This window comes from Alligator sinensis, unplaced genomic scaffold, assembly GCF_000455745.1.
Source record: "Alligator sinensis unplaced genomic scaffold, ASM45574v1 scaffold647_2, whole genome shotgun sequence".
NCBI classification, from domain to species: Eukaryota; Metazoa; Chordata; order Crocodylia; family Alligatoridae; genus Alligator; species Alligator sinensis.
This window is the reverse complement of record NW_005841832.1, coordinates 1863445-1876483: the sequence shown is the minus strand read 5'-3', so window position 1 is coordinate 1876483 and position 13039 is coordinate 1863445. Positions and strand designations below refer to the sequence as shown.

At 45.6% G+C, this 13039-nt stretch overlaps 1 protein-coding gene across 1 annotated transcript; it reads right to left on the bottom strand.

The window, feature by feature from the left end:
- Positions 1-320: 320 nt before the first annotated feature.
- RGS4 (regulator of G protein signaling 4) lies at positions 321-9428 on the bottom strand. The gene is made up of 6 exons (XM_006014870.3): positions 9409-9428; positions 9054-9332; positions 5860-5964; positions 4634-4695; positions 3223-3389; positions 321-2611 (listed from the first exon to the last, which is right to left on the bottom strand). The coding sequence occupies exons 2-6, from the start codon at positions 9095-9097 to the stop codon at positions 2360-2362; spliced, it is 630 nt and encodes a 209-aa protein (XP_006014932.1). The 5' UTR covers positions 9098-9332; positions 9409-9428; the 3' UTR covers positions 321-2359.
- Between the last annotated feature and the right edge of the window lie 3611 nt (positions 9429-13039).

Sequence of the window (13039 nt, the reverse complement as noted above, 5' to 3'; positions counted from 1 at the left end):
AAGCTCTCTAAAAATATACTGGCCTTGTTCAGCTTTAAGAAGGGAGATTAAAAGAAAATTGGATCATATTGGGGATAACATAATTGATATAAAGGTGGCACCATTTCAAGCCAAGGCATTTTGTATAAATACTTTGAGGAGAAATCAATTAGTAAAAGTGCCTTGTCCTGCTGTGTGCAACTGTCAGAGGTCCTGCTAGATACTACAACATGTTGTTATGTTAATGTGTGAGTTTTGTAGCCAGCGCATTACACCCTCGTTAACTACTGTTTTCTCCTTTGGCTTATTCATGGAACGGTACTTTAGCATGATGTTTCTACTTCAAACATGTTTTATTTATAATCAATTCACTCTTGTTAAAGTATTTATACAGTTCATTGCAGAATTGACCAAGAATTCTAGGTATTAGGGGGGAAAAACCCCCCACAGGTAGCAACATGCTTGTCAAGTACAGAGCTTCAGTCTTTAGCAAGCATCTTCATCCATTAGATAAACAAGCAGATCAGCATGTGCCTCAATAAGTTAAAGTATAAATAAATAAATAAATAAATAGGTAGCGGTGTGATCAGAACAGTCTTATCTACCAATCTCCAACCTGTGACAAAATCCCTGACATGGGAGAAACCACCTAAACTGGGAGCCACAAAAGGAAATGTCTACTACTATGAGAGAGGCTGCCTGCTACACAAAGGTTAAGTGATGGGGGAAGAAGGTAACATCCAAGGGAAGGAGCAGTCCACACATTGCAAACAAAAGCTGCGACCAATGTGAAAGGCAGGTGAGCCTGAAGCTAAGCAGGTCAAGGCAGGTGCTACCAAGTACGGTTGCACCAGGGGCTCCTAGTAACCCCAACAGAAGTGAGAGGGAGTCCCCTAACTCTAGATGAAGGCCAGGTCCAACCATGTAGGTTGAATTGAGCTATCTACTGCTTTACCCTAGGCTGGGTAATTTAATGTTCTGGAGTAATAAAGACACTGATATAGCACCTCCTAGAAGCCTTAACAACATTGATGTTTCAAATGCAAACCCATTAAATAATACTAAGAAGAATATTTTTAAATGTTTCTGTGGGCCTCGGGCTCCAAGGAGCTGGGCCTTTCCCCCTTGTTGGTTGTGGGTAGAGGCCCCCCATTACCAACTGCAGACTCTGCTAAATGCTCTAGGACAAGGTAGAACGCCCCAGTGAACGGGTAATTTTCAGGATTAATTATACCAGTAGATGGGTCCTGGGGGAGGAGGCTTTCATAAATGTGCAGAAATGGGTTCAAGGGGAGATTCAGCCCCTCTGCTGGGCCAGCTTCCTGGTCAGGACTATGTGCGGATCACAGAGGAAACCAGTAGAAGCAGCAGAGAGCAGGCCATGCCCTTCTGGTTGTGGTGACCTTGAGGATGTGGGGACACTCTGGGCTAAACTGCCAAACTTTATCCTGATGGTTTCCCTTTAAAACACAGTTGCAATAATCCCTGAATTCAATTTGCATAGTGTAATGTTTCCCCTGCCCTGCTCTGAGCAGAAGCTGCAAAAAGCCTTTCTAACCAGAAGGCTGTGCAAAACAGGCTAGTTAATAAAACAAGCTATGGTGATATAGTGCATAGGTATGCCCAAGAACACACAGCCTCAGAATAAGGCATTGCAAGAGTACAAGCAACCCTCCCCCTCCATTGTGCTAGGGTCACCAGCATTGGGCACTGCACAGGCCTTTGTGGTAATGCAAATGTCCTGTCAGTCCTGCTACCCCAGGTAGTGCCTGACTGTCTGGATGTCTCAGGGTTGTAGCAAGCCTTTCCTGTCTCTGCCCCTGCTGATTCTAAAGGCATCTGTGAGGAGACCACATCTCCGCTGTTTCCTGCCAGTGAGCCCCATACCGTCACTCACTCTCTCACCTGCTTGTGCCTGGATATGGCACACAAGATTGGATCAGGCCTGCCACGTAGCTTCCTCCCTACCTCCCACCCCATATTCTTGGTCAAACCAACACAGGGCAAAGTGCCTTTGTAGTAAAGTGCTGGTTAACAAAACTGACATGCCTAAACTTTCAGTGCTGTTCCACCTGTTCTGGCAACAAATTGAAAAGAACACAACAGACATATATAACAATTTAACCCTGCTTTACATGTTAGAGAAATGCCTCTTCTATTGATGGCTGCTGAGAAGACCAGCAGGTTTCAATACATAAACTGAGTCTTCTTGAGTTACAAATGCTGGCTGTTGCATGACATAGTAGGTACACAAGAAGGACATTAGACATCTACTGAGTACAGCTGTGTTGCTTCATGCCAATGAGTGCTTTGCTGACGAGTGCTTTGCATGCCCAGTAAGAGTCATGGGAGCACTGCCTACTCCCTGCTTGCTGCTCAGTCAAGCACACTGAGAGACCAGGTTGGAGTTACAGTCTAAGGATTGAGCCTTGGTTCTTTTGTGGCTCTCAGTGCTGCAGGACATGCCAGCTGGGCTAATCAAGTCAAGATAGAAAGGAGATTTGAGGAAGCGGCGGTAAGAATCCTTCTCCATGAGGATAAATATTTTCCTCTGAGCCTCATCAAAGCAGGTCAGTGTGGGTTCCTGGATGTTGCAGCTTGTCTTGTCCCGGGTACAGGAATCTAAGTTCACCTAGTGGAGAGAGGGAAGGGTTATTCAGTGTCTGGCTTGGTTGATAATGTATAGGAAACTGGTGAGTCCCCTGTGCGACTCTCCTTGGCAATGGTATTAAGTTTGCCATGGCAATGGGGCTGGCTTCCCCTCAAGCAACCACCCTCTTGGCAAAATCTTTTTCTTGAGTTATTGTCAGAATCCACCTGAGTGGGATTTCAGTGGGGATTTCTGTCCCCAGGTGGAATTAGCTGCCTAATGGGAAGCTGATCACATAACAAGGAGTCAAGAAGGGGTGGTTTCCTTTCCTTCTGGACACACTTTATTCATTAGCGTCAGGATGGTCTATCACTCAGGATAGATCGCCTACCATTGCATGGGGCATGTCTGGGCCTTGGAAACCTGCAGTCCATCTGATCATGTTTTAAGATTTGGAGTAGTGGCATGTGAATGAGGGCCAGGCTTCCTTTCCCTCCTGCATAGCTTTCACACAGCTGTAGTGGCATGTTGCAGATGTATTGTACCCACCCTGATAAGAAGTGAAATGCAGCATGCATGTTCTACTAGTTGAAGACAGTGCTGGCCTGCCCCCCCATATTCAAGGGGCTTCCCCAGGGGAACGCTATACATACCTCTCTAGTTGCCTGAACAGAGATGAACTCATCATAGATCTTCCTGGCCTTCGTGCTGAGCTTGGCAGGTGACTTGGTTTTCTTGTAGTCCTCACAACTCACCCAGAATTCAATATTTTCTTCACTGTACTCAGATTTCAGAAAAGCCCGGAAAGCAGCCAGCCCACCTAGTTAGAAGAAAACAGCAGCAGTGAGTCTCCCTGGCTGTCAGTTGAGCATCTAGATGAACCTAAGCAATGGAGCCATCACAGGACTCTTCCCATGCAGTTCAGTGACTGCAACTTCTTTGACTGCAGTGACAGCATATGCCTGGCAGGCTCTTTCCTCATTAAATTTCCACTGTCATCAAACGGATGACAAAAGGAGGCTAATGTGCAAAAGGGCTCCCAAGGGAGATCAAGCAGCCCAGCTCCTCAAAGCCATACTGTGCTTTTTCTGGGACAGCTGATAATACAAATAAATAGCCTATCCCCAGCTGGCTCAGCAGGCACTTAACACACTGCAGAGTCTCAGGCCATGGGAACATTTATTTGCTGACATGATACAGGCCCAAGGGGGTTCAGTATAGCCTGAAGCCAAAATGGAGAGAGTCTCCTATTGGATTGTCTTCTGTTGCCACCTAACCCTGGATGGGCTGAAGGCTCAGTGCATCTTGTGTCAAGAAGTGATTTACACAGGAACTGGAATTACACAAGTCACAGTCACAGGTCTCAGAGGCCATGGTAGAATGAGCACTTTGGCACTGGCCCCAGGAAAACAACCAGGGAGCTAACAGCTGGAGACAAACTCACATAAGTAAAAAAATACAAAAAAATACATGGGCCAGCCTCAATCCTGAGATGCAGAAGACTTCAGTGGAGTTATATCAAAGTCAGATTTGCCCCACTGGTTGGCTTTCTTGCATGATTAGGATGGACATTTGAGACACACGTGGGCAGTAGCAGAGAGGATGAAGGCTGGAATGAAGGCAAATCTATTAGCTGTCTAGAAGACAGCCTGAGTACCTTAGGTTTCCTCATACAGGAATGCAGATGGGATCTTGTCTACTCCTAAAAGTTCCCAAGAAAATCTGGGCTGTTTTACTACTCAGTACTAGGCCCAATCTCTGCTCTCTGGAAAATCACCCCAGCATGCAGGGCAGGTCTCTTCAAGCCCCGTGGCAGTTCCCCTTACCTAGCCTTACTCATCTCTGCCTGGGCAAGGCATGGGTAGCAGGTGATAGTCCCCCACCCACCAAGCATTGTTGCTGCTGAGCAAAGTGAGGTAAAGCTTTAAATGCTGTTGGCCGAAGTGCTAATACATTGCATCAGCACCCACTCGTTCATGCTGCCAGCTGGCAAAGGGACATGCTATAGCACCCTGTACAATCCATACCAACAGTGTTCCCTTCAGAGTTGTCCCGTCTACTTACTGTCATGATGGATCAGGTTTTCCAAAGAGTCAGCCCACTTCTTGACTTCCTCCTGACTAACCCTGAAATGAGACAGAGAGAGATGGAAAGAGGGTTTAGAGCAGTGGCTCTTAACCTTTTTGAACTCAAGGCACCACTCCATAACTTTTGTGAGTTGTGCAACATCCAATTTATATATATAACAATGCTTACCTCTATACACAGGGGCTTGGGCAGTAGGGGTTAGGGGTCATCCAGGAAGAGACAAGCCTGAGGCTTGCTTATCCCATTAGCTTATCTCCTCACACCTCACAGCACCCTTCAACAGATCTGGTGGCATCCCAGGGGGCCCCAGCACCCTGGCTAAGTATAATTGATTTAGATAAAGAGCCAAAGAGATCATGTTTGACTTTCCCATCAGAGTCCCTGAAAATTGTAGAGGCTGTGCCTGAAGATGTCCCAAGTCACTAAGCCTTGGGGAGAAATAGGTTTGGACATCTTGCATTTGGAATTGTCTCAGGACAAATAGGATCCAGTGATTTAATTTATGGAAACCGTTGTCTTTTGCCCAGGGTAAACACTTACCAGCCTTGGGCTGAAACCCCCTTCCTCTCCAGCCCTCGTCTTCCCCCTCAAGGAAGATAGCTCTGGGCTTTGGGCTGGAGTAAAGGATTAGTTTTGCCTTACTCTAAAACACAGAGTAGGGATCATTCTTAGGATCAAGCCAGGGAGTCCTAAATAATTGATTTTCCTTTGACAGCAAGAGATGGTGAAATTTCTTAAAGAGTTCAATGAAGAACTCAGTAACTTTCCTCTTCTGCGCTGTGGGCCAATACACCATTTAGTCAAATATTAGGACATGCCATGGTCCACCTATGCCAAGGCCCTGTCTTGGAGAGTGTCCTTTGGTCTCTGCAGAGGAAGAATACAGTCCCTGTGGTGCCCGTTACTAAGAAGCCGTGAGGTGGTGGGTAGGTTGATCCCAGTGCAGGATTCCACATTTCCTGTCTCTTTGGAGCATTATCTGTGCCTGACTCAAAGATCTGTTGTGGTGGCTACTGAAGTGCATTCTGTCTTGTGGGATCCTACTCTGTGATAGGAGATAATGGGGTTCTTTCCTTTTTCACAAATGTTTTAAATCAACTACCTGTGCTTCAGGGTCCACTAACAAACTTCAGCTAAAGGAAAGTGAGAACTATTATGCTTGACCTCAAGTCCTGATATTTCTCTGCATGCCCTGCTCTTACCTCTGGGATGAAGATGTTTTCTCCTTCTTGCTGTGGGAAGAACCCTGATCGTACGACTCAGATTTCTGCAGCAAAAAACCCAGACGATGCTTCATATCCTTGGCACTGAAAGAAGCAGAGAGACGCCATTTGTGAGGACAGCTGTTGTGAGTCTGTGCACAGGTTTTTTGTGTAGACTATACCAGTTCGAGCTATTACTGACATGTGCCCAATTCAAGCTTAGAGTTTACTTTTTTTAGATCAATACCATTAAAATGAAATCATGATATTAATTAAAGAGCCTCTGGACTTTCACCAACACATCAGTTGTTGCTGTTTCACTTCACTGCTAGGGGAACAGTACAGTTGGAGAAGTACCTAATATGTGAATTAGAATCTGATCCTCACTATTCAGATGCAGGAGGCAGAATAGAATCCAATACCCCCTGCTATTCCTGAATTCACTACACAAAGATCAGTGATGGCCTTACAATTAGGGTCTGTACTAGACTATAGAACATAGGACTGGAAAGGGCCTTGGGAGCCATTTGAGTCCAGTTCCCTCCATTTGTAGGCAAATATTTACCCAGGGATTCCCTAACAATGCCATTTCAAACCAAAATTGCCATTTCAAACCCACACACACAACATGGTGCAAAGCCAGAAATACCAAGGGCACCTTATAACACGCCATAGGTTACAGCAGGGGAGATAAATAATCAGCAAATAAATACACTGTCATGTTCACATTCTGACTTTGACCACACTTGAGTGGAAATAAAACAGGAAAATTGTGTTAGCAAGACCAACCTAATAACAGGCAGAGTAAAGTTGGGAACAGTAAATGGATTCCTTGCTTTAAGTGATTCCATTCCCACTGCTCAGTGTGCAGTTCTGCAATGAGGTACCAATATTTTCATTCAATTCATGGTCCCCAAGAGAGATTGTGTGCGTCTCCCACTTGCTTAATGAGCTGCCATTCATTAGTACCACATATTATTGCTGCCTCTGTTTGAGTCTGAGAAAAGAAGTCCTCATGATGGGGCATTAATACCATCAGAAAACTCTTTGGTCCTTGAACCCATTAAAAAATGCATCATGAAACAACACAGGACTGAGCTATGGCAAGGTATTGGGATGTATGTGCCTCTCTATCCCAGGAAGAAACTGCCTTATGCACTTCCTTAGCACAAAGAGGGACTGCCTGTCTAGTTGACTGTGTTCTCTGCCCTACTATGTCTTATATACCCAGCTAGGGCCATGATCCAGTCAACAGTCAGTGTGCTAAGCTGCACTGCAGAGAACACCTCCTAAAGGTGCCAAGTTCCAGATGCAACATTGCATATCAATTATTTAATGAGCCAATATGCATATATGCCAATTATTGCATATTGACATATGCCTCTGTTTAAAAGCTGTGCAGACTTCGTGCTGGCATAGCGACAGCAAGATAAAAGAAAAGAAAAAAGTTGCATATCTTTAAACTCAGTCTCCTGTAATCAGAGTCAAGGTTGTTTGCCTAGCATCTGAGTTATGCTGTGCCTAGCATGTGTGGATTTCTTTAAATCATCAAAGCCAGAGAGAAGAAGGTGGCAAATTGTCAGGGCTTGCTTGGCCCAGAGGTATGGTTGGGTGGGCAGAGAGGCCAGATTTGCTCTGGAAGAACTTGTACAAGAAGATGTAACAAGACATGGGGAGGACCTAGCAGTGTGAGTCTGAAGAGAAGGCCTTTGGGCACAGCCCCAGAGAGCAGTACAAGTTTGAAACCAGTGGGGTACAAGCGATGTTTAGGTTTAAAGTGAATTTCCTTCTAGAAGCTATTAAAGTTAAAGTGCTTTGTCCTTTCTATAGCTCTGAAAACCATTTATAGATTTCAGTGACAGGGACAGAACTCTGCATTATGTTAAGATGACCCAAGGACAGATTTAGAGAGGCCATCACTCTGGGATGTTCTATAGGACTTCTCCATAAGGATGAGATGAGGCGTCTCTTTCTCCTTGCCATATCCCAGCTTTGTTCAAGCTCTGAGACACACCATCCAGAAGGATTTGCTTATGGCCAGGGTGGATTGATTGTCACTCTGGAGACAGATTCCTGCATCCTATAGCAGTGAAGAGGACTAAAGAGACATCCCCTTTCTTCCACCTGCAAAATCTGCCTGCTTAGTTGACCCTCTTTTTTTTGTCCCACTCTCAGTCAGAATGAGAAACTGAGGCAACTCACTGCAGAAAAGAATCCAGACTCTCATACAGTAATGTCCCAAAGTCATTTAGAATCCAGCAAACCTGGCCAAAGTTTTCGAGGAATTAGAGGGAAATGGGGAAGGGAGGGAGTTGATTTCTGAACCATATTTTTGGCTGATTTACAAGGCATTTGTTCTATGCCCTGGAAGTAGGGAGTGATGCATATTGACAGCTACCTGCCCTACTGTAAGGCATTACTTCATGCACACCAAATGGCTAATGTTTAACTAACAGGTTTGGTAAAACAAGCCTGTTAGAATCCTTTCCCCAAGGGAAGGTCTGAAAAACAGAGACAGCCTCTGGCCGCAAAACTGTGAACCTGCTCTTTCATTTCTTTCCATGCCTCCTGTTCCAGGTCACAGCCATCCCCTCATCTTCAGTTTTACATAATTCTGCACCTTACTGCATTATGAAGCCCTTGTCCCCCTAGCACCCATCAAAACAACCATCTGGTTTCTGCTTTTGCCAGCTGTTTAATTTTTTTGTTATATGCCTTCCTTTATGATTATAAACCAGACCTATTTTGCTAGATGCATAAAGTAGTTTGACATTTATTTCAGGAATTATGCTACACATCAAACAAATATCATTAAAATACCATGCACATAGATTGTCATTCCTGAATTTCAATATGAAAACAGATCTCTCTTCTCCTATACAGGGTGAGGCTGACACAACCCTGCAGTAACATATAATAAAGGAAAGCAAAAATGCATAAATGCACAGAGGCAATTTATGCTGATGGCTAGAGCTAGTCCAGAATTCACAATACTTGGCAAAGAACCATGATGCAATTCAATTCTAGCCTAAATAAATCCTTAAACGATCAATTATATATCGTCTTGGAGAAAAAACAGATTCAAATTTGATTATTTCTGATTGAAACACTTGTAAAATACCATTTAGATACAGTCGAATACATCAACACGACTATAAACTTAAAAAATAAAAATGCTCAGTAATAGACTCTACCTTTTTAAGCAAGTGGCCGGCAGTGCAGCAAGTCCCTTGCACATTTTGCTATTGGAGTTCTTGTCCCAATTCCAGAAAAGAGTACAAGAGGAGGCTGAGGCTGAGGCTGTGTCCGGGTTTTTACCTGCTGCGCTATTTGCTTAGAATTCTCAGTGCTTCTGTTTTCTAAGCCTGCTGGCTCCAGCATGGGTCTGTTTTATAGTCTAGACCAAAGAGTCCAGCATCATTTTTCCAGCCAGTCAGAAATCAGCACAGCAGCAGCAGCCAACGCCTCCTTGCCTACACAACAGGAAAAGAGGAAGAGACTGACGTATGAATCAGGACAAAAAAGATACAATGAAAAAGAAAAACTTACCAGAAATGACAGATCACGGTTGACATGCAGATTTGGAATCTCTGGATAGAGCGGAAAAAAAATATTGTGAGTTTCCTGCCTTGCATAAGATGGGCTGTTTCTTTCAATCTATTAGGGGAAGGGGAAGGGAGGATTGGGAAAAGGTGACCGAGAAAAGGGAGAGTAAATTTGTGAGTTACTTAATTTCATTTTCCCCTTACATTTAAGATAAATCTGAACAGTGGGCAACATCTTTGAGTTAGATGACTGAATAAATGTCTTCTGTCCCCAGAGAATCAGCATAGACAGTAACTTGCAAAAATTAAAGGCCCAGGGGAAATAAAGAAATACATTACATAGGCCACGGCTACATAGGTGGCAGAGTGCGCAGTAACCAGCATTATTATTCAATACCGTCCCTGCACTTTTAAACTTTTTTTTTGATGCTACGGTGCAGTAACAATGAGCTTGTTACTACTTTGCCATACCATTGCCATCATGGTTCATGCCTGGCAACACTACGGTGCGGTGGTAACGAGCTACTGTGCCATAGCTCGTTGCTACTGTGCCATAGCATCTCATGTAGACACCCCCATAGAGCAGTGGGAGCCAACCTTTTTGGCAGGCATGCCAGAAATTAGCCCCTCACTGTTCCTGAGGCATTGGACTGGTGCTTTCCTTTACCTGATCTGCTGCTCTGCTTTCTGCTCCCTGCCCAGTGCTCCCTGAACAAGCTGCTGTTTGCTTCCCACTCTATCTGCCACTGTGCTGCCTGTTCCCTGCCTGCCAGCCTTCACATATCACACACACAGGCTGTTCGTATCACTTGTAGCACTCATACCACAAGTTGGCTGCCCCTGCCCTAGAGAATATGAGGTGTTTCTTGAGTAAAATGGGATAAGAGTCTATGGGAAGACTGAAAAAACAAACCCCACATGCCATGCCAGTACTGAGTACAGACCTTGCAAGGAAATGTTGCATCCATGAAGGTATATTCAAATGTATGTGCTCACACCTGAAAGCAAAAATGTTTGTGTATATTTATGCAAGAAAGGGAAGATAACGTCACTGCTACTGTTTCAAGTATGTGCAGGATTGAAATAATTCTTCATTTTCATGTTGAGTAGGCAGTATTCATAAATCACTGACAGGGTAACAAAGAAGCCAAGGCTATCTAAGGAGAGGTGGAGGGAGAAGGAAGCCTGTCTAAGCCCTTTTCTTTTAATACGAACAAAGGCATGAGATGAGATAGAGAAATATAATCATTAAAAAAATAATACTGAGCTCACATTAAGTGGTTTTGGGGGCAAAAATGGACTTGATCTGGACCAGTAGGTGAATCCTAGGATGGTATTATAGGACTGCAATGATTTAATTCAACAGGGGCCCATGAAAGAAATAAGTATGAAGGAAACAGAATTTCTTAACACCAGTTAAGACCCTTTCAAGGGTGCTGAAACATGCAGCAGTTCAACCTGGAGGCACTGTTTCTCCAAGCTGCAGTGCTGCTGCTGCCTTCAGATGACATTGCCTTAGACACTTGTTTCTGGGAGAAGCTGAACCAAGAAGAACTATAGTAAGAGCACCCTTCTTGGATGGCAGCACCTGGGACATGTGTCAGCAGCAGTAGCTCCAGCTCCAGCATGGGGCACATGGCAGTGGCAACTCTGGCTCTCACCCAGGGAACATGGCAGCAGTGGCAGCGGCTCTTCCAGCATGGGGCAGCAGTGGGCCAAACTCCAAAACGCTGAATACAGGGAAGATGCATTTAGGTTGCCATTGTGTTAGCTCTAGTAGCCACTTGTTAAAGGCATTTAGGTGCCTGAAGATGCAGATAGGTGTCTGCTGGGATTTTCTAAAATGCCTGAGGTGTTGCAGCCATGTGAGTGGCACTGAGGAGACCTGAACAAAGCAGAATGGGAAAGGCAAGGAGAAAATGCCTAACTTGCTGAGCTGATGGGGCCTGGAGGACGGGATACTGCACCTTAAAGTAAAGTTGAAACTGAACTCAGCTCCTTTCTCTTCAGAGCAGGGTTATAGAAAAATAGTGGCATAGAGGTTCCCCTCCCCTAGCAGAGCTCTCCAGAACACTAGCCTGCTTATCTCCAGGGCCCACCTCGAGAATGAGCCTAGTTCAATACATTCTTCCTTTGGCATATTTGCTCACCCTGGCTTTGGTGTGAGCCATGGCTTAGCTGAGAGTATGCTCAAAAGCATACACTCAAGAAGAGGGCAGAGAACGCGCCTCAGGGATGTCCTCAAAGCCAACTTAAAAAAATGCAACACTGATGTCAACTCAGGGGATACTATAGCCCAGGACCGCCCCAAATGGAGAATGAGTCTACTCCAGGGATCTCAGTACTTTGAAACCTCATGACAACAGCAGGAGATGGAAAAGCAGGAGTGGCAGAAACAGCGTGTGATGGACCAAATCAAAAATCCAGCACCACCCACCCCACACGGAAACACCTGTCTGAGTTACAGTAGAGTCTGTCCATCCCAGATAGGCCTCATCAGCCATCTCTGGACACACAGATAAGACAATCATGGAAAGCAATCATCCTCGGCTGTGAGGGACTGCCAAAGAAGAAGGCTGAGAGTGGGGATTGATTATGTCTTGTGTAATGGCTGTCTACTGGGGTGTGCAAAGCAGGCCCTATTTGATTCGGATTCGGCCCAAATTGTCATGACCCAAAAGGCATGATTGTGTGTGTGCTTCGGCACCAGAATTATCCCCGCCAAGTTGCAGAGCATTGCACAGGAGAGTTTCCTGTGGCAAGAGGAAACCCCGGTGCAGGGACGAGTTTCCTGCCTTTTCTGCAGCTTCTTTTGCAGGGTGCATTGCTCATGTTGCAAGAGGAATGCACGGTGCAAAAGAGTTCCTGCCACCGGTATGCAAATTCGTTCCCCGTGATTGGCTAGTTCTAAATTATTCACACGTGGCGGCCCTGATCCACCGCCCACCTCTTCCCGTCTTCGAACGCAACTTTTATAAGACGTACTTACGATTCCTATTTTGGCGGCTCGTTCACCCAGAGCATCCGGAGCTCTGCACCGTGGAGCCTAGCAACCTCCACGAGACTGTCTGTGTTGTCGGTCTGTAACCGCAACTCAATCAAGTTTTCCAGCCTACACCACTGCCATCTCGGTGTAAGTAAACAATCTTTAAAACTACCACTACGCGTTTGTGCCTAATTCCAGCTCGGCGGCCTCCCTCTCCGACCCGGCGTGCCTGGGCTGCTGGCCACAGCCCGCGTGCAGCACGGAAAAGGGCTCTGGTCGCTCCCGGCCCGCACACAAATCAGGGACAGTGATTCGATTGGTTGATTTGGGTCATTGTCCCTGATTCAATTCGGCCAAATCCAAATCTGAAGATTCGATGCTGATTCAGAGAATCAGTGATTCGGCCATAGACACAGCTTTAAAAGTTTTTTCTACTTATCTCAAGGTACCAGCGTGGCTTGTGAATGCTGCAGTGCTGAGGTGGATGGAGCATCCCACAGGAGCTTGTGGGGGGGGCCCTCCACATGCTCGGCGGTGAACCTGGAAGAGGACTGGAATTACTTCCAGTCTACTTCTGGGTCCGCTGGGGAGCATGCTGGGGGCCCCCTCCCCCGTGTTCCCCTGGCTCAGTGATTGGCTGCAGGGGGAC

Excerpts from the sequence above, each read along its gene's own strand:
- RGS4 (XM_006014870.3), bottom strand. The coding sequence starts at position 9,097 with ATGTGCAAGGGACTTGCTGCACTGCCGGCCACTTGCTTAAAAAG. Across the intron at positions 4,696-5,859 it reads AAAACATCTTCATCCCAGAG|GGTTAGTCAGGAGGAAGTCA; the intron begins GTAAGAGCAGGG and ends GTCTCATTTCAG. Across the intron at positions 2,612-3,222 it reads CTGTTCAGGCAACTAGAGAG|GTGAACTTAGATTCCTGTAC; the intron begins GTATGTATAGCG and ends TCTCTCCACTAG.